The sequence below is a fragment of the Blennius ocellaris genome (genome assembly GCF_963422515.1).
Source record: "Blennius ocellaris genome assembly, chromosome: 11".
Taxonomy (NCBI): Eukaryota; Metazoa; Chordata; class Actinopteri; order Blenniiformes; family Blenniidae; genus Blennius; species Blennius ocellaris.
In genome coordinates this window covers 26,760,653-26,782,021 of record NC_137660.1, presented here as the reverse complement: position 1 = coordinate 26,782,021, position 21,369 = coordinate 26,760,653, and the positions used below count along the sequence as shown (strand labels likewise).

Genomic DNA, 21,369 nt, shown 5'->3' with positions numbered 1-21,369 from the left:
GAAAAAGTCACGAGATAGGAAGAACAATGTCACAGATTTATTTTGTTTTGTACTATGGTGTTTGCGTAGCTAATGCTTTGTGCAATTTGTCTATTTTAGTTTTTTTTCCATCAAAATTCCCTCCAAACTGCAGCGTCAAGAGGACTGAAGGAACAACGAATTGAACTCAGCTGAGCACTTTGTATGCACTGAAACAGATTTTTTCTTTCTGCACTGTCAATGCAAAATGCATAGATCAGTATACATTTGTCAAATACTGTCAGGATTAAACTACCGGTATATATATGTAAAAAAAAAAAAAAAAAAAAAGTTGTATCTGTTTTTTCTTCCTCACCATGTTCCACTTGGTTCCTGTTAGTTTTTTTCCCACAAATATAAAAATTCACCAAACATTTAGATGAGCCATTTGTCTTTAAATAGCATAAAGTGATGGTAAGTTATCTCAGCAATTTCATGTTTGTAAGTTAGTTTTTATGATGCTATACAATTTTTGTATTTTCTTTTCTTTGCATCGTAATGTTTCTGAAGGTTTGTTTATATTTTTTTGTTTTTTTAGAACAGGTCCTGTTTGTTACTGTGGAATCGAAGTATTAACAGATGTGAAGAATTGTAATGATATTCTGCATTATGAATAAAATGCCATTCTGTGCATCTAAATCACTGTGTGTGTGTGTGTGTATTTTTTGTTGGTCGTTGTTGCTTGTTGATGGCAATTGAATAAAATATTGAGATTCATCATTTATGCCTGAATGGCAACGTGTAGAAAACACTATCATGCACCTGAAAATATCTTTTGAGTGAATGCTGCTCAGTTATACGCTCCTATTTTAAGATATCTCGCTAAAATGACAGGACAAGTTAAGTTAGATTTGTATGTATAACTGCAAAAAAAAAAAAAAGAAGCTATGCATGAATATTTTCTTACTTAGAAATTGAAACAGTGGTCTTATTGATAATAAACACTAAGATGTCATTAATTTGATTTGACTGCACTCTTGAGCTACACCCCATCCTTGTGGACCGTTTTACGCATCACCTTTTCTTCTTAACAAGGAGTCATTAAAAGCACCTTGTCATCGTGGGAAAGTACGTGACATGAATGTAGTAAAGGCTTGTTAACATGGAGTACATCTCCTAACCTCATATCCTTTATTGTTTCTCTTACCAGCACCATGACTGGGAGGCTGATACACGCGCGCGCGCACACACACACGCACACACAGAGACTATATTTGGAAGCAGACGTAGTGACGAGTGGTTTCCCAAACCGGCAGGAACCGGTTGGAGAGCATTAAAAAAAAAAAAAAAGGACTAGTTGCTCAGTCACGTGTACTCCTGTGTGGCTACAACCATAAATCCAGCAGGGAGCTCAATTTTGAATGACGATGTGACTGTTTATGGATATTAATAGAAATTTACAAAAAAAGACTAACAGACCCAGATTCTTTTAAAATCTTTAAAACCTAGATCACTTTAGACTCTTTGGAAACTGCATCTGTACTCTTTGAAATCCATTCAGTTTAAACTTGACTTGGAATCTTGGATTTAAAACTGGATCGTTTTGAACCTCTTTTAACACGTTTTGTATAATAAGACACGCTTTCTTCAAGCAAGTCTCTTACACTTTAGATGAGAGTGATTTAATCCAACGGAGGCTCTTTGTATGACACTCAGGACTCTATTATTCCAACAAGTCTTTTGATCTTTGATCTCTTGATTGACCAAGACTCTTCAAAACAATAGGGTATCACATATGTGACCTATGAGTCAAACATGGACTTTCAGAGGATTCATTCTGGACTGCTACTGCAAATGAAACTGTATCAACATCGAAGTCACAAAAGCAGAAATCTTGAGCTTGGAGAAGCAAAAATCTTGTGACTAACAGGATTAGCTATGTTTTTTTTTTTTGTTGTTGTTGAATTTGACACAAGAATATTCAAAGAGAAATTAGGATCACGTTTTTGTTGAAAGTATTTTTCATTACATTTCAAAAAGGCTTGTTAAAAAAACATTCATACCTCTTTGTCCAAACTAATTCTAACATTAAAGCTAATTTGGACCAATAATTACCTGAATAGACTAATTATAACATGATGATATTAAATCACATTAAGACACCCATCCGATCAAAACGACCAAGCACATTGTAAACATTTCAAAGAAAAGATTGACGTATTTTAAACAAATCTTTTAAGATTAGGAGACATTTCACTGTATATTGCGCCAGAAGGTTTTGTTAAAAATGGCTTCATGTTGATATTATAGTAATTTTCTTGATTAATTGTTTTGGTTTTTATAGTAAATATACTATATTTACTACTACATTTATTTTACATATTTACTATTTACTATTTACTATATATGCCATATTTACTATATTTAATATAGACATGTTCAAAATGAATACTCAGAAGAAAAGCTGTAAAGTTTAAATTTAAATCTTATCATGGCTGAATGTGACCCCTCGACTAAAATTTGACAACCCTGCACTAAATATTCAAGCAGCTAAACTTTTGAAAAGAAGTTAATGTATTCAGAAACAAATCTTACTGCCACACCCAGTTGGTTTTGAATGACAGGCCTCTTTTCCACTTGCTGTCGGTGTGTTTGTGTGGAAGATCCCACACTCACACGTGATGAGCAGGTTGGACGAACCTATCCAAAGTCAAAGGAAGCTGGGCACTGCCTTCGAGTTCGGTTGGAGCAAATGACTCGAGCAAGTGCGGGTTTATGACTTGGTTAATAAATGATATACGTTCACGTTTTTGATAGCGACGCATTTTACTTTATTTGGACTGTCACTCCCACGCGGATGCACGTTTGTCAACAACAGGCCATTGTTGCAGCGCAGTCACAGCAGGGAGGTGATGTGATCTTCACGTGTTATCTCATCCCTCGTTTCTGAAGAGGAGGCAGGGCAGGGAGGAGAGAGAGGAGGAGGAGGAGGAGGAAGAGGAAGAGGGTTGGAGGGAGATGAGCTGGGGGGGGGGGAAAGGCGGAACAAACCGGTGTGCTCCGTTACATGCTGTAGCTGCTCGCCCGCACTGCAGATTAACTCTTACCGTGCCGAGAGATGCAACGCAAAGCGGTGAGTGGATTTTCTAATTATTATTATTATTTGTTTATTGGGTTTTTTTTTTTTTTTTTCATTAATGCGTGCACATGGTTTCTTTGCTGGAGGAAATGTGGCGGCGATCTGTGGACAGGTAGACAGCTGGTGCAGGTAGCGTCTCCTCTTCCCTCTCTATCTCTCTCGCTCTCTCTCGCGCGCGCACACACACACACACACACACACACACACACACACACACACACACACACACACACACACACTGGATCGCAACAACGTGTCCCAGGCTCGTCCGTTCGGGAGCTGTCCGCCGCTCAGGTGCTGAAACGTCACGTCACCGGCAAGGCAGCTGCAAACACACCGCAACGCGATGTCCGTGGTGGAAGTGGAGTCTTGTCCCGCCGCTCTGGACCGGCGGACCTGTTCGCGGACAGCAGCGTGAAGCTCCATCACCACCACAGGCATGACGAGAACATCATGATCTTCTCATCCTGCAAACATACATACCACCCCCGGTGGTGTTTCCTTTAAGGGATTAATTGACACTGAAAGTGTCAACTTCATGGGATACACAACATCTCTGGAAATACACACCAAATTGCCAAAAGTATTTGCTCAGTTTAAGCTTCTGTGATGCAGTGGTGTAAAGCACACCTCTGCTAGACTTTAAGAACAGTGGAGACCAGTCACGCTTCCCTATGTGGCTATCTGATGGACATTCTGGGTTTGGAGGTTACCAGGAGGCTGGTATTTGTCCGACTGCATTGTACTGAGTGTAAAGTTTGGTAGAGGGGGGGATAATGATGTGGGGTTGTTTACTCTCGGTCCTTTATTCCAGTAAAATAATCTGAAGGCTTCAGTTTACCAAAATGGATAATTTGATGCTTCCAAGATTGTGGGAACAGTTTGAAGATGGCCCCTTCCTGTTCCAACAAGACTGCATCAGGGCACAAGGCAAGGTCCATAAAGATCTGGTTGATCTGGGTTTACTGTCCTGACCTCAACCTGACAGAACACCATTGGGGATGAACAAGAGCGGAGACTTCGAACCGGGCTTTCTCGTCCCATATCAGTGTCTCACCTCCAAAATGAGAAAACAAATTCCCAAGAACACTCCTCAATCTTGTGAAAGTCCTTCCTAGAAGAAGTGAAGGTGTCAAACCAACGTCCTATTAAATCCTAGGCTTTTCAAAGGGGATGTCACTCAGTTCATATGCATGTGAAGGCAGGCGAGCGAATACTTTTGGCAAAATAGGGTATTACTGATCCGTGTCTGAGAAGTGTCATATTCATCCTTAAAGTTCTTCCCTCTTCAGCCCGTATTGCATTATTAATGAATGAATGAATGAATGGAAGTGCTTTCCTCCAGTTTTTGCCCCGGTGCCTTGCTTTCCCTCTTCATGGCCGGCTGCGCTGGTCACCGTAGCCGAGGAATGTGGGATTCCCTCTCCAACATTGCCCCAACTGAGAGGCATAATCTGTTATGCTGGAGTCGGGCCAACAGCTCACAGACGGCAGCACCGCCTCTATCTGACTCCGAAAAACATCAAGCCTCAGCCCCTTTAAATGTAAATTATTCAAACTTTACTTCTCCCCTGATCTTCCTTGAGGATGTTGATAAAGTTGCCTTCAATGTCATCAAGCCGTAATGTGGGGGGGTGGGGATTCAGAGGGACGTCTATACTACAAGGGACATCCTGTTCTCTTTCTAAGGTATAACTGCACTTACTCCATGATCTCAGCATTAACACGCAGAACCTTGAATTTGGTTCTCTATTAATATTTTAAAATAGTCCTTTCACTGTGACCTTTCTGTGCCACACCGTGTGTTGAACACGTCCTACTTATGAAACTGTGATCTTAAGGTTACTATCCTCCTTGGCGGCTTTTTCCTGCCCTTGTGTAGACGGCCTGGGTTTTGTGAATTTTACAGAAAATCTTGGGTTTTTTTTGCAAAATAATAGAAGACTGTGTAAGGGACAGAGGGAGGGGGGGGGGAAGAGGAAGAAAAGCGAGGGAAAGGGAACTGTTGATGGCAAGAGGTGACGTATTCTCTCCCGACAAAGGACGTTCACGTAACCTTCATGTGCAATGAGCATGCAGCCTGCACCAATCCGCGATGCATAATTACAACATTGAACCAGAAGGTACGCTTGTGTCTATGTGTATGCGTCCACATGAGTCTCATTTACACACAAGACATTCCCCTAATGCCCCTGATCAGATTTACATTGTCACGCTATTGTGAACATGCTGTTCCACAGAAGTCATGATCAGAGGCAGCGTAAAGGGAACAGGAGACGGATTACAGTCACTTTGCCAAGATAAAAATAACAAAAACAAGACTGTTACATAGCATTGTTGAAATTGTATGGAAAAAAAATGTTTTCATTTTGATGGAATTTCAGTTTACCATCATCTCCAGGGAATAAAACGCAACCTTTCGTGCCCTTGCCTGATCAAAGACCAGCACTGTAACCACATTCCCACACTTGACTGGTCAGAGAAGGAGGATTAATCCTCAATAACAATATTCCTGCATTGTAGTAGAGCTTTGCCAAGGAAAAAAAAGAGAGAATACGAACTTCTATCTATCTGTTGTTTGATCTTGTACTTCTATAAAAAAAATTTTTTAAATGTACATGCTATAATGCAACTACTTGCTTCTATTTGTTGTAGGAAGACTGAAGCGCACATTCCCAGTCTTCAGCAAACCGTCACCTTCCCCGAGGAGCACAAGGACACTTCCTAAACTCGGCTCATTCCTCAACCTGCCACACAGAGTGTGTGGACCGAGGCCAGACGCTGAAGAGACGGAGCGAATCCAGGGGATGCACACAGAGGAGCCCGAGTAAGGAGTTGTGCTTTTAGACGTCCCGTCTTCTTCAGCGGAAACAACTGCATGCAGCCGTCGGACCGCTGCAACTCCCCGAAGACCACAGACCTGCTACTTTCCAACAAATGCTGGCAGAGGCTGAAGTCAAACACACGTTCACACTCCAGCGCATGTGTGCATCAAATTGTGTCCGGCCGTACGTAACTCCGGCAGGGAGCACCCGGCGTCCCCTCGGCTTCGGGAGGCGGGGGTTGTAAGTGCGCGCCCTCGCTTTTTCCCGGATGCAGAACATCCTCGATCAGAACTTAGACATGGCCACGGCTCTGCTCGCGGGCGAGAAGCTGAAGGAGCTCATCCTGCCCGGCTCCTCTCAGGACGAGAAGGGCGGGGCGCTGGCCGGCCTCATGGTGCAGCTCAAACTGGAGCTGCCCTTTGATCGTGTCGTTACCATAGGGACGGTCATCATCCCCATCCTGCTGGTCACCCTCGTCTTCACAAGGAACTTTGCAGGTGAGATGGTCCTCCACTAGATGGGGTGCATTGCCAAAACAACACGGCAGCTGTTCGCTCTCATGCCACCAACCAGACTCAAAGTAAAGTATGTGACAAAATAGTACTCAGCCGTTTGTATTATACACTTTTGCTAACATTAAACCGTGACAAGGATACACACAGCCACTGTGCAATCCTGCCGTGCCGGTTTTGATAGTTCACAGTAAAAATAAATTAAAGAGGCAGAGAGCAAAAGAAGAGTATTGCATAAGGAAGAAAGCTGAAAGGACTAAAAGACAGTGTGAAAGAGGGAGAAGAGGCGACTGGAGATAAAAACAAATGGGGTGATTCCTCGGTGGAGGGAAGAGGGAAGTGTTTGTTAAGAAGGCAGAGTGAAGCGATGGATGGGGGGGGGCATTTAGTTTATTGCTGAGTCAGACTCTCTGCAGCACATAGCCACATTTAACCAGTTGGGACTAGCATTTAAATCTGGCACTAAAACAGAGTCGGCGTCCAAATAAGTCGAAGATTTTTGTAGTAACGGTCGTCTTTTCTGACCATTTTTTATAAATTATTATAAGTGGTTGTAACTAATCCACTTCCACAAAGTGAAGACAGAAATCTGTGTCCATCATATCATATCAGCTTTAAATAGTCAATTACACCTGGAGGTGTTTCCTCCAGGTACTGTGGTTTCAGTTCTTCACACAATCGAAAATCATGCATGTTCATTTAGATGGAGAGTGTAACTCATCCATAGGGTTTGATGAAAAGCCCTGTGATGAATTGACCAGAATTAATACAAATTTTACTTGAGCCACATTTGGATCTAAGTTCTACGACCATATTCTTAATGATATAATATAATATATAATATAGTTCAATAGATAAATTCATGTGATGGTGAAACTCTTTCACATTTTAAGATGTATCAGGTAATAAGTGATTCAAAATAAGTGGTCTTGATGAAATTGTAAAAAAAAAAAAAATTTAAAAAAATGTTGGTTTTTATTTGTCTATAATCTCAAATGGTTTTCTTAGACAGACTCTGGGCATTGTAATGTTAGACTTATAGTTACATATTTGAAATGTGTGATCAGATGCAAAAAAAGAAAAGATGAAGAAAGAACTAAACGTTTCACAGATTTTCTTCGCCCTGTGCTTTCCTCAGAGGAGTCCATATACTGTTACACACCGCACAACTTCACTCGAGACCAGGCACTGTATGCAAGAGGCTACTGCTGGACGGAGCTTCGTGACGCTACACCCGGTGTGGAGTCTCACCTTTGGCCCTCACTGTTTGAGCACAAGTTTCTCCCCTACGCCCTGCTGGCCTTTACGGGAATTATGTACATTCCCGCTTTAAGCTGGGAGTTCCTCGCCTCCACACGACTCACTTCTGAATTGAATTTCTTGCTCCAAGAGATTGACAATTGCTATCATCGAGCCGCGGAGGGCAGAGCCCCAAAGATCGAGAAGCAGATCCAGTCCAAAGGGCCGGGCATAACTGAGCGGGAGAGGAGGGAGATCATCGAAAACGCCGAAAAGGAGAAGAGCCCCGAGCAGAACCTTTTTGAGAAGTATTTGGAGAGACGGGGCCAAAGCAACTTCCTGGCCAAGCTTTACCTGGCACGCCACCTGGCCATCATCTGCCTCAGTTCCATCCCCATTTCCTACCTGAGCGCCTACTATGCCCGCCAGAGGCAGAATGAATTCACCTGTGCGCTCGGCGAGCCCCCGGACATTAGCAGCTATTCAGAGCTGAAGCTCAGGGTGAACTGTAAACTGCCTGCCGTGCAGCTGCAGCGCATCATGGCTGCGGTGGATATCGCGCTGCTCTGCACCATAAACCTCATCATCCTGATCAACTTGCTGCATTTGTTTGTGGTGCGCAAGTCCAACTTCGTGTTTGACAAACTGCACAAAGTCGGCATTAAGACGCGGCGACGCTGGCAGAAGTCCCAGTTCTGTGACATTAACATCCTCGCCATGTTTTGCAACGAGAACAGGGACCACATCAAGTCGCTGAACCGGCTGGACTTCATCACCAATGAGAGCGACCTCATGTACGACAATGTCGTCAGGCAGCTGCTGGCTGCGCTCGCGCAGTCGAACCATGACGCTACGCCCACTGTGAGGGAGTCTGGGATTCAAACAATTGATCCTAACATGGATCCTTCTGATCTCGGGGTGGGGGAGACGGGCGCCGAGCCTCTTGTCATCAAACGACCTCGCAAGAAGATTAAATGGATCTCGTCCTCGAATCCTCTTCCTCAGCCGTTCAAGGTAAACCGTCTGCATGGGAACGACTTCCACTTTCCGATTTGTATATCAGAAACATTGTTCACAGGATGGAAGAATGGAGTCAAAATACTTGTTGCATGACATTTTTTTTCAGCAGAGCACACTGAACATAACCCTTTTCAAATCGCTCTCTCACTGAAGATGTCTTTTAATTCCTTTGGTCGTATATCGTCTCAGCTGTCACACTCAGACTGTTGTGTTTGATGTCATTTGTAAAGGAACCCCTCGCCATGACACGCTTGGAGAATAACACCAAGGCTGAAAAACTCAAACCTGTCAGAAGAAAAACTGTGGCAGACAGCTTCATGGCTCCTCTTCTGGACAACAAGAGCACACAGCATACACCTTCAACAAAAGGTAAACAAGGACACCGAACATTTAAAATAGCATTTATATGTATGTTGTCATTTTTTTGTTTGATATAACAACTGAAACTGAGTAAAACAGTCTGAAGACACAAATGAGTTCCCTTTTCTATATTAACAATGATATAAGTAAATATTTCGATGGCAGAAAGATACAGATAATGAGTGAGGCTGTTTCAATGGGAGAATTAAATGGTGCTATTTTATGAATATACCCCATTTTAAGTTGCACTATCCTGTTTTTATGGCAGATTTAAGTGGGATGGAGAAAAAGCACACGCGCAACTTCTCGCTGGATGTCCATCCGTACATGCTGACAATTCGTAAACCCAAGGTGGAGGCTGTGATCACAGCGCCTCTGCCATCTGAGCACAACATTGACGCAGTGTTTCTCGAAGGGACGCACACCATTGTCCATGTGTCTGGAGCAATTACAGGTAAGTAAAGCTCTGTACAGTCCCCTTATCTGTTGCATGTGTTCGGTTGTGGTTGTGTTTCTCTCTGTGTTTGCCCTGTGATGGACTGACAACTTGTCCGGGATGTGTCCCGTATTTGGACATATGGGAACGGCAACAGCAAATTGCAACCCTGAAGGGCCACCGTTCTCAATTCAGAGGTTGACTTTCTCTTCGTGTGTGTTTAGAGACCAAGGTGTGCACTCCAGAATCAACCGCCACTGCCTTTTCTACCGTGACGCTGCCCACCACTACCTACGTGAACGGAGTCAGCCCCAACCCGCCCTCCAGCGAGGACGCCCTGAGCCCCAAGTCGTCCCCTCCTCAGACGGAACCACTCGTCCAGGCGGAAAACCCGGGGTCTCAATCACCGCCCATGACCAGAGCCCCGACGCACCAGCTGCTGAGCATACATCACACTCTCTTCGAGGAAGAGGAGGATGAAGGAAACAGACGGGACAGGCTGGCAGAGAGACCCGGGGAGCTCATTGCGGCCGGAGAGTGTTGAAGGCGGACCGATTTCTCTCCTTGACACTGCACTCTACTCACACGACAGCGACGTCAGTCACCTTGCTAGCAACAGCCACCTTTTCTATTTAGATTAACTCACACACTAACGTGATGGGTGGTCTGGGTTGTCCAGTAGAGGTAGTATGACGAGCAGATGACATGGCAAACCGTGGCGGTCCTGAACAAAAGATGAAAACGATGATCTGATACCAGTGTTAGACAATGTATTATCGTGGGAAATGGTGTCACATTCATGTCTCAGGATGACCGTGTAACGTGAATCACCCACAAATGAAACCAGCAGTGATATAATTCAACAGGGTGCTACAGTGCAGGGTCAAATAGTACTGATGACTACATAAATGGTAGTGAAAGATAAGTGAACTTTCTAATAGTAATAATAATAATAATTTAGAAAAAAAAAAAAAAAAGGCAGGCACCTTAATAATGCATGTCTGCACAGAGGACCGCATTATGGCTTAAAACAATGTAGTTTATATACACATGATAATGCTTAGTCCCTTTATCCCAATAGCCAAGTAGAAACGTAGCTCATGCAATACACTTGTTAAGATCCGCACAATTAATATGCAAGCGATCACAATATATTTGTGGCAATAATGAATGCGCTTATGGCATCATAATCCACAAATTGCTATACATGTATAGACACTGTATATGACTCAGTGTTTGTGGGGTGTTTAAGCTATAAAACAGATTTTATGGCATACCATTGCCATTTCACGGTTGCTTAAAAACACGATTGACATTTTGACTATATTTGCACGTTAGATACAATGAGGTGAATTGGCATCTTTGAAAAGGGACAGCAGGCTTTATAATGATAATGAAATTGACTGAGAGAAAGCGAAACTTCAGTACTACTCAGAGAGAGACACCCTCGCTGGTGGTTTTGAGGTTTATAGTGGGGATGGAGATGGGTGCATAACTGGGCTTTTTATCAATATGACTTTTTGAGTAAAAATCACAATTAAAAAGAAGTAAGTGATGAGTAAAACAGAAACCAATTGAAATGAGAAAATACATAACTGCTGCAAGAACTGAGCATGAAAAGAGATATACTTTAAATGCCTCAGGATTCCAACAACCATGAACAATATTAGCTTGTGAAAAAGGATTAGAAAATCTGGCATTCACCCAGAAATGTCTACTTGGCATGAGATATATGACGAATACTGGTGTAGTTCAAGCTCCGCGAGGAGGGGCTCATCCTCCCACACTTGGAAAAACCCTGCTCTAGAGGATCCAATAAGTATGGATGTGCAAGTTATAATAGCAGCTCTTTCATGGAAAATGATGCTGGGTTTAATGGTCGAGTACATGGCATTTGTATCCGACTGGCTTCTTGGTGAAGTGCTGTAATGTGAAGTAAATTGACGAGTAGATGTTGATTTGAGCAGGTTTATTACAAGATGACCTAAGTATATGCTGGTTGCACACTATCTACATTTTGAGCAGAGCAGTTCAAGGGACATACAAAAAAATATATAACATGATGGGAACAAGTAGTTAGAATAGTTGGTCTGATATTTAAAGTAAACTGAACCATATTCAATATGTTATCCCTTTTGTACATGGGATGAGTGGTTACCACAGCCGCCACATATGCATATTCTTAGTGCGTTCATTCATGATCACAGAAACTTAAATAAAGACACATGACATCTACTGTAGAACTTTAGTCCTGCTGCCAGGGGCCTACATACAGTATAGGTACACCTATCCACACCTTGCTCATTTTATCCTCTGGAGCAATGAAATAAAGCGCACAATCAAAAATCACGGGATTGGGGAATTTTCACTTCATGTTTTGGTGATACTCCATCTATGGCTCAATATCCCACTGTGAGACTACTCAAGCACACTAAAATGCATCCGAAAGCACTTTAAGACAAGTATCACTAGTGAGCATAAGAGTTGTTACACAGCTCCGCTTATTATCTGATTTTCTGTTTCAGTTCACGTCAGGATTGTTGCAGAGACTTAAACCAATGGGAATATATAGACAATATTTGGAGAAGAGGACCAGGTTTCGATCGTCACGTGTAAACTGTTATCACGCTGAAACGTTTTCCCGATTAAATAAATAAAAATGTTGAAACACGTGTTGCGATTCCCATGGATCAATGACTACACGGCCCAGAATGCACCGCGGCTGTCAGCGCTATCAGTCGTGCTGCTGCCTGCCGCACTACCGAAGAAGCTCTCTCCGTGGACGGGCTGGCTTTTTCAGTGAGTACGAGATACATTCTTTATGGACAACTATCGATTATGTCACTATGTAGTTACTATCTGAAAGAGTCAGCATTTGTTCATTACACATTCTTGCCTCATCGTGTGTGATTTGACTGAAGTCGTACCGGAGTTGCTATCCTACATTAGCTTGAATTAGCTGTAACACCCGGTGTTTCGCATTAACTGGTTTGCGTGTTAACCGGTGATCGGCGTCCAGTCTTTACTGCGAGAAACGACAGACGCCGGTAAAATAAAACTCGCGAGACGTCCGGCGCTATAAACTTTATTGTGAATGCGGTAATTCGGCGTTCGCCAGGACAGCTTCGGGTTTGAGCAACGACGACGCAAAAAGGACGTCGGTCACCAGTTAACAAGGATACCAGTCAATCCGAAACACCGGTAGCTAGCAAGAGACGCTTGGGCCACCAGCAAGATAATGTCTAGATTTCCCAGTCCTTTGTAAACCTTCTACTGTCACTTCTGCTTCAGGTGCACAGTGCTTCACGTAACTGTCTACCTTCTTATGCGATGCCATTTGGCGTTGCGTCGTTTGCTTATTCCTCGTACGGGTCTCCACGTTGGATTGCACTGATGTGTTTATGGTGCTTTTTGAACAAGTCAGCAGCTGTTTCCGTAAATTCACCGTCAGCTGTGATCCAGTGACTCTGCTCTCTGTCTCACACGCAGCTTTCAGAGCCTCGATCATGGAGCAGGACAACAATTCAGAGGTTGGTTGAAATATTGCCAAGAGTTCCCAAGATAGGAAACCTTTATGTGTCTTTTGGGCGATGCATTGTTTGTTCCTCCTTTTTTTTTTGCTAACCTGCTTAAGTCGTTTCACAATCACCACTGAGGGGACTCAAGTCTTTCACAAACTGCAGTTGAACAATAGCAATCACCTAATCTTCTGATGAAGTCAACAAAGCTTCTGTTGTGTAATATTTGCTGTTTTGATGTTTCCCAGGATGAGTCCGTTGGCCCATCAGAAGATGTGCCGCCTTGTATACCTCCGGGGATCTGTAAGCTGCTGTCGTTTTCTCACTTTGTTTTCTTCCAGATAAGTTTAGCAGCGTGTTTTAAGATGATGCGGTAACTTATTTTGTTTTAAAGCGGCCACTTCCTTTGTAAATATTCCTGTCATTCAAAGTCAAAGTGAACTTTATTGTCAATTCTGCTGCACATACCCACAATAGAATCAAAATTTCATCTTGCTTACCCTCCTACAGTGTACACATATATAACCCAAAGTAGAATAGAGGTAATAAAATAAATAATGTAGGTTTTTTAAAAAGAGGAGGGGGAGGAGACAAGATTTCGAAATGCGCAATATCAACAAGACGTCACAGACTTAGACCACTCCCCTGTAATTGTCACTAAAGTAAATCTGCATGTTACAATATTGTGCACTAAATATCAAAGTGGTACTTCTTGCACTGCTACTTTTGTGTTCCTTGTTTTATTACATCACAACACTTTTGGGTTCTTTTTCCACTATGTGCTTTACATGCCTTTTACTTTAAATAGCCAGTGCATTATTTGAGTCCAGTTATGAAACTTTAGACTTGCCACGATCCATATTGTGGCTCCATGTCATATGAAACTGGTTTACCAAATCTTTTTGCAATGTAAAGAGTTTCACTTTTCGCTACCATGGCCTTTCACTGCCTGGAGCAGTATTTCATAGTCTTCAGGCATGTCCTATCCTATGAATGTTCCCTCTTGACGTCAGTGCACTTGCTTATAGTTTTGTTAACATTTTCCTCACAGTGCAGTTTATAAATCGTTTCCAGTCCTGCCATACATTTAAGGAAATTGTCCTTCAGCATATCACTTTAGTTATGGCATGGCATTGCTTTTTGTCTGTCTCTTTTTGTAGCCGACGGTGAAACGATGGAGCTGCTCTGGCAGCTGCGCGCCCAGCGCCGCCAGTCGTCCCCCGATCTCCCCGAGACGGTGACCTGCCTCACCGCCCCTGATGGCAGCCTCCTGTACCTGGTGGGCACTGCCCATTTCAGTGACAGCAGCAAAAACGACGTGGCCATGGTGAGCAGACGAGCAATGAGGAGCATCTGTAATCCTCACAAAGGCTTTTGAGTTGCTATATAGTGTGACTGTAGCGGTAATATGTGGAGAAATGCTATATCGTCTCACAAGTAATGATGATCTGGTTTCCTTGTCTAAGCTGTAATTGAGTTGGTGCTATCTTTTTTTTTTGCTTCACATTGATTTCCCTCCCAACTGCTCTCTTGTCTTCTGCCGCCGCCTCTTATCTCACACGCCCACCGCTCTCTCTCTCTCTCTCTCTCTCTCTCTCTCTCCCTCACGTAGACGATCCGCGCTGTGCAGCCAGACGTGGTCGTGGTGGAGCTCTGCCAGTACAGGGTGTCGATGTTGAAGATGGACGAGAGTACCCTGCTGAGGGAAGCCAAAGACATCAACCTGGACAAGGTTCAGCAGGCCATCAAGCAGGTCGGGCTTTCAGAATGATGGGTGACTTGAGTATATAAATATGTAAAAAAAAAAAAAAAAGTGGGGGAAACAGTGTGGCGTGTTCTCACAAACAATCCTGAAGTGAACACCATTGTGTCTATGTTGCAAAAGCAAACAAAGAGCTTTTAGTTTCTGCTTTGTGTATTCCGTCTGTCTGCTTTCCATAAACACGACTCTGTTAATTCATAAAACTCAAGAGCCGACATAAGAGGAGTTAAACTGCGGGCGGCTTTAAATGGCTTTCAGACGTTTTAATTTTGATCCGAGCCGAGCGTTCTGAAGTCGGGAGGATTCGTGGATGACGGCTGGCCCCTCGTTCCTTAACCAAGACCTTGGATGACTGAAAAATCTTCAGACACGAGAAGAACTTGTCAGACATCTGAAATACTCCCGATTTAAATAACGACCTCAGAAGTTTCCCTGGCCTTTTTGTGCATGCTAATGTATTCTCTCTCTCCTTGTCAGAACGGGCTGATGTCGGGCCTCATGCAGATTCTCCTGCTCAAAGTGTCCGCTCACATCACAGAGCAGCTGGGCATGGCACCCGGAGGAGAGTTCAGGGAGGCATTCAAAGAGGTAAACCAGCCACAAAACATGTTCTTGCTGTTTACAGTAACGTTTTTTTAATGCAGCCTTGTACTGCTGCCCGCTTTAGTCATTTACATCAATTTGGGATGTTGGTCTCTATGACTTTGAATTCATTTAGCAACGAATGTATTCTCCTCAAATTATAAATCGACTCGGTATTTTATTAGTTTTAGAGTTCCTTCTGGGTGTCACTGTTTTTAAACATGTGTGGAAAAATAGGCGAAATCCTTGTTCCAAAAAGAGACACAGACTTCAATAGTTGTGCCACAATCTTATAACAAAGCTCCAACATATACGCAGATTCTTGTGATTTTTAGAAATGTTTTAGCAAATTTCACTAATGAAGTCGGATGGAAGAAATGTGTGCATGAGTCATTGCATGGAGCAACATTACGTTGGACCAGACGGTATCATTAAAGAATAATTACAAAAGATGATGCACAATTACCCAATGTTTGCTGTTAGACCTGATTATATGAGAAAATTATTATTAAAAAGAAATCTTCTCTTGTAAAGCGGTGTGCCTTTCTTCATGCCGCTAAAACCTATCAAAACTACAAAGTTCTTTTACATTATTTTATTTCTAAATGTTGTGATTTTTGTTTTCTTCTTTTCTTCTCTCCTCACTCCACAGGCCGGCCGGGTGCCGTTTTGTAAATTCCACCTCGGGGACAGGCCCATTCCGGTGACGTTCAAGAGAGCCATCGCTGCTCTGAGTCTGTGGCAGAAGGCTCGCCTCGCTTGGGGCCTTTGCTTTCTATCTGATCCAATCAGGTATTCACTGAGCCCTTTCTGTCACGCTGGGACTTTGTAGGGGGGGGGGGTCGGTGTTTTGGTAATGCGTTTGCCACTTAAGAAAGAAAATACAAGTTCTTGATGTTGCTCTTGAGTCTCAAATTGCGTTTCCCCCAAGCGAGCACACACACACTAACTGCTTCGCAGCAACATGAACACAAAGTCTTTCACACTCACTGTTGTTGACGTCTGTGTCTCGCATAAAGTATAACTTGTATCTCTGTGTTTTCAGACTGAAATGGTTCCGAAATATTTGGTTTGGTAAAGCAAAGCCATCACAACACATTAAAGTGTTTAATATCACATTTTTACATGTGAAATCATACATAATACAGTTTTTGGGGTGGTTTGCTTGCTGGTACCTGAAGCTACAGTGTATGTGTTTTTCTTATTGTACGAGAACCAGGCAAATGTGCGCCCACACATTTTTTTTCCAGCTCTTTTTTTCAATGTCTTGTATCAGACTGGACGTTTTCTGCATGAAGTGATTGTCTTTATCTTACTGCATCTCTGAGGATCCGACTTAAAATTGCTGTCAGATTCTCTGATGCATGAAATCACATTGCCCGCAGCAACAACCGCAAAAAGAAATGTCTGGAAATGTGTTTTGAAGGTCTATTTTTTTTTATTTTTTGTTCTCACTGATGCAGACTGTGAACTGCAAGAAAGAAGTTCATGACTATATCGATTTGACTAAAATGTTCTCAGTGGGCACTGATGACCATTAAAAAAAAAAAAAAAACACTTGCAAATAGGATTTGTGTATTTATTCAAACAAAACAACCAAAACTGTCGGATAGTAGGAGAAACAAGGCTGATTTTACTGCATTTTAAACATCTTATTGTCTCATTAATAGTTTTTTTTTTCCCCCTGTGAGATCCAACTCAAGGTGTGTTTGTCGTCTTTCAGTAAAGAAGACGTGGAGAAGTGCAAACAAAAGGACCTCCTGGAGCAAACCATGTCCGAGATGATCGGGGAGTTTCCAGCTCTTCACCAAACCATAGTGGCTGAAAGAGACATCTACCTCACGCACACACTCCGCCAGGCCACACGCTGTGTGGAAGCGCCCTCTAATGCCCAGAGTGAGTTTTACACGGCTCAATATTCATCCATATTGATAAAACCGTCACTCATTTCTGCAGTGGCGAGGAAAAGGACCTCCAGCAGAAACCGACTTAAAGGCAGATTCCGTTCACTTCGAATTATAAAGAAAGTTAAAAGACGGTCAGTCTATGATTGTTTCACGCTGAATTAAAAAAAAAAACTTTACTGCGTTTCATTACAAGCTGTTCTTTCTGAAAACATACGTAGACGTTGCTGTCATGCTCCGTCATCGAATGTGTTGCGTTAATGCTTCGCCAGTCATCAGTGTGGTCAGAGTGATACCATCAGAGGAAATGCTGAGTCATGTTTAAGGTAGCGTTTCTCCTTTGTTTCATACAAAGGAGGGAACATTTAAACTTTTTTTTTTGTAATAGTGTGACAGTTTCTCAGTTATAAAATTGTTCTAAATTGTGTTTGACATCCCAAAGATGGAACCTCACGTGAAAATATTCTCGTTTTCTAAAATGGGAACTTGGGAACTCCCGCATTAAGAGAACGAGTGAGACGATGCACGTCGTCGCCATTAAGAATCGCAGGCTGCTTATGTGACCAACGCTTGTTTTTGTAGAAGTGCCTGGTGTGGTGGTGGGAGTCGTGGGGATGGGTCACGTCCCCGGGATCGAAAGAAACTGGGAAAAGCAGCTCAACATTAATGAGATTATGAGGTATCCGTCTCCGTTCCCAGTTTTTAACTCCTTCCAATGCGGTCAGTTACTGGGTATGGAGTCATTTTGACTCTTCTTTATTTCCCCCCCCCCCACAGTGTCGCTCCTCCCTCGCGGTTCGGCTGGGTGCTGCGCGTGGTGATCAAGGGCGTCATGGTGGGCATGCTGGGATACACCTGCTACCGCGTCGGCGGGAGTCTCGGCAGAGCCCTGCTGTCCTCGCACACGGTCCAGTCGCTACTGGACACGCTGCGGTGGCCGCTGCCGCCGCCGCCCCCGGCTCGGCCCCCGCCGCTCTCCTCCGAGCTATGAGGGACACGACCAGCACCCCCCCTTAAAACAATGCATCTACCACCAATGGCCTTAAAAGAAACAAAAAGAAACAAAAAACACGGAGCTGAGGCTGGAAGTCAAGGGTTCACCAGCCCACACTTTGAACTACTAAGGACCTCCGAGGGTTCGGAGACCCCCCCCCCGCCCCCCCCCGCCCTCGTCTGATCATGACGTCCCTGTAGGTGCAGCGGGGCTGTACTGCCAAAGAAAACCGTGACAGTACTCTTAAGTTCTCGTTCACATTTCGTTCGCATACAAACGCCAAAAATTTTGTTTGGGATATTTTTCTAACCATTCCTTTCAATGGCTTAATATATAAATATATATATAGAGAGAGAGTTTTTATTTTAAGAATCGGTTTCATCTTCAATCGACTGCCCTCGTATGATGGAGCCTTTTTCTTGCAGGACTCCTTCATTCCTTTCTGATAACAGCTGGTATTGTTGTTAATTATTCCCCCGTTCCAATCCAGCACTTTATTAGAATAAAGTAGATTCTTATGCTTGTGCATTTATGGAAGGGAAACATTAAATTTTTTTTTTTAATTAATGTTGGCAACGTGTTCTATAAAATGTACATTTTTATCGTGGGGCATAAAGTGACCCACATGCTATCATGTGCATGTATAAAATCTAATTCAAGAAAAGGTCATTTCTGCTTTCCCATATACACAGCCCTCAAAATTCACACTCTGTATTGGCATTAAATACACTCTCTTGATTTCCCACGTGCACAGTCCTGCCAACATCAACAGACAAGTGCCTCATATTGCAGTTTAAAGGGCTACCGGTGTACTAAACGGAACTGTAAACAATTTCAGTTATATGCATCTTCTATACATACAAACCGTCAATGCAGTTTTCTACGATTCTGTCCCTAAAGATCCCACAATGAGCCTGTTTTATAAATACAGTTGCTAGTTCTTGTAGTTTGTTCTTGTTGATTTCAGTTGGGATTTTCATACACGTACCAGAGATTGCAGGAAACGCAGTGAGATGCCTCGCGACGAGCCGAGTGACGCGATCGTACCAATATGAGGCACTCGCATATGCAGGCTTAATTTATCTTCATCTCTGTTGTGATGATTCGTAACTTGACATCGATATATATTTGTGAATATGCATCATCCATTTCTGAAGAACGTCACGGTGGAACGTCTTGGCATTCAGCACACCAGCTGTTTGTACTTTTATAGAGATTATGCATTATTGCTTCCCCGTCTGATGGTGAAATGGGAATCCGCGACTGAGGTAATGAAAATGAAACGAGATTTTTCCCTCCCCCCTCGCCATCCGAAGCTGAATTGAACTTGACATTTATGATTTGTTTATGGACTTGTTTTGCCTGCAGTCAAGGGAACTGACCGTTAAGGTTGCTGGGAGTCGGGAGATGAAGCCTTATGCTGGTATCACAGCTGCCTTGTCCTGAGATCGCCTCTTTTGTGAGGATTACCAGAAACATTGACCCGTACATAGAGCTTCTTGGTACACTTGTAAAAAAAAAAATTGACAGAATATTAAAAATAGGATGTGCTCTTACTGAAAATTTGTTAAAACTGCATCATTAATCACTCAAGATATTTTTATGGGATTTACAAAAATGATTTTGTTTGCTCTTTATAAATTGTGAAACATCTTGATAAGAATTTGCTCCATCCGGTAAACAACTTTCCAGTTAATCATCCTTAGAGCTACCTTAGATAACCAGTCTTCCAACTGTTGAATACCTCCTCTTGCCTAAGGAGGAGATATGGGTGTTGAAAAATGCAGAGGTCAGATGAAGTTCAGCCTTTTGGTTCATGTGCAGTTTAATACAGTGAAACTCAACTCTGTCATTCTCCCATGTAATTTACCAATGTTCGATGTACTGCGTGCTTGAGAGCTGCCCAGAAAACTATGAATGCTTGTATTCCTTTTCATTTGCTTCCCCGTATCCTCATGTTTTATTTTTAATCATACCAAATATTGAGTCTTTATTCGATAATGGACTTTTAAGTAAAGAAAGTATATTTGCCTCAATGTGCTAGTTTATTTTCTTAATCGATCTTGAATATACACACATCAAAACAGGAAATGGATACGTAACAATTGGGTTAATAGAAATTGAGCATAAAGGACCAAAAAACATAACATGTATAAAAATAAATGAACTGCACAAGCATTACAGGGGAGATTACATTTAATAAGAAAAAAATATATGGTCTATATGGCATAAATACAAAAAAAAAGGCCAATAGATATACATTTTCTCTAATCAAAATGCTCAACAGAAGACACAATCCAGCTGTTCTGTGCTCTATTTTTGGTTTTAACAAATGCAGAAGATCTCAAATCTCAAAACATTAGAAAACAAAGGGAAATAACATCTCTCCATAATTTCATTAAAAGAAGAAAGTTACTGAACTTTTAGAGTAGTGACACACAAACCTGAATATTTCTTTTTATATTTATTTGACTTAGAATTCATGAAACTCAAAGTATCACCAATGATCAGAGCAGATCTTTAGGCAAAGCAGATTCCGTGGCAACATAAAGCAAAGCATTAAGTGTAATCAACCCAAATTCTGATAAAAACAATCTATGGTGTCAAACACATTTTGGCTGAGGGGCCACATTCAGCCCCATTTCGTCTTGAGTGGGTTGAATAGGTGAAATAGTGCCATAATAACCTTTAAATTGAAGTTTTTCTGTGTTGTGGCCCAGAGTGTACATGAATAAAATGTCTAGTCTCACAAAACCAAATAAATATACCAAAAATGACTACCACAGGAGTCATTTCTGCAGATATGTTCAAGCTTTTATTTACATTAAACAATGTGCATTAAAAAAAAAAAACTTGTAACTGAAACACAGGGCCGGACTTGCACATTGAAAAAAAAAAAAGGTGTAGGATTTAAACTGGCCCTGGATTGAACCTGGACGCATCTGGTGATGACTTCCTCCTTGGCAAGCTACTCTTACTGCACAGTTTAATCCTCTGGGACTGGATGGGACGGCCAACAGTGCATTTATGGGTGCACAAACACTTTCTCAAATATGAGGTCCATCATGGCAGCAACATACCTGTTTAAAAAAACAGCAGAAATATCAAAAATACATCTTG

At 42.4% G+C, this 21,369-nt stretch overlaps 2 protein-coding genes across 2 annotated transcripts; both read left to right on the top strand.

The window, feature by feature from the left end:
* Positions 1-6,190: 6,190 nt before the first annotated feature.
* Positions 6,191-10,033, top strand: panx2 (pannexin 2; the record flags this gene model as incomplete). The annotated part of the gene is made up of 5 exons (XM_080504235.1): positions 6,191-6,419; positions 7,573-8,687; positions 8,924-9,062; positions 9,322-9,507; positions 9,714-10,033. 5 exons carry the CDS (start codon positions 6,191-6,193, stop codon positions 10,031-10,033), a joined length of 1,989 nt encoding a protein of 662 aa, XP_080360361.1.
* Positions 10,034-12,230: 2,197 nt separating this feature from the next.
* Positions 12,231-20,276, top strand: trabd (TraB domain containing). Its single transcript, XM_080504237.1, has 10 exons — positions 12,231-12,288; positions 12,979-13,019; positions 13,256-13,310; positions 14,168-14,334; positions 14,620-14,760; positions 15,247-15,357; positions 16,004-16,143; positions 17,075-17,247; positions 17,838-17,934; positions 18,033-20,276. Exons 2-10 carry the CDS (start codon positions 12,996-12,998, stop codon positions 18,244-18,246), a joined length of 1,122 nt encoding a protein of 373 aa, XP_080360363.1. The 5' UTR covers positions 12,231-12,288; positions 12,979-12,995; the 3' UTR covers positions 18,247-20,276.
* The last annotated feature ends 1,093 nt before the right edge of the window (positions 20,277-21,369 follow it).

Coding starts and splice junctions, on each gene's coding strand:
- trabd (XM_080504237.1), top strand. CDS start 12,996: ATGGAGCAGGACAACAATTCAGAG. Junction 14,761..15,246: donor TTCAGCAGGCCATCAAGCAG/GTCGGGCTTTCA, acceptor TCTCCTTGTCAG/AACGGGCTGATGTCGGGCCT. Junction 15,358..16,003: donor TCAGGGAGGCATTCAAAGAG/GTAAACCAGCCA, acceptor CTCACTCCACAG/GCCGGCCGGGTGCCGTTTTG.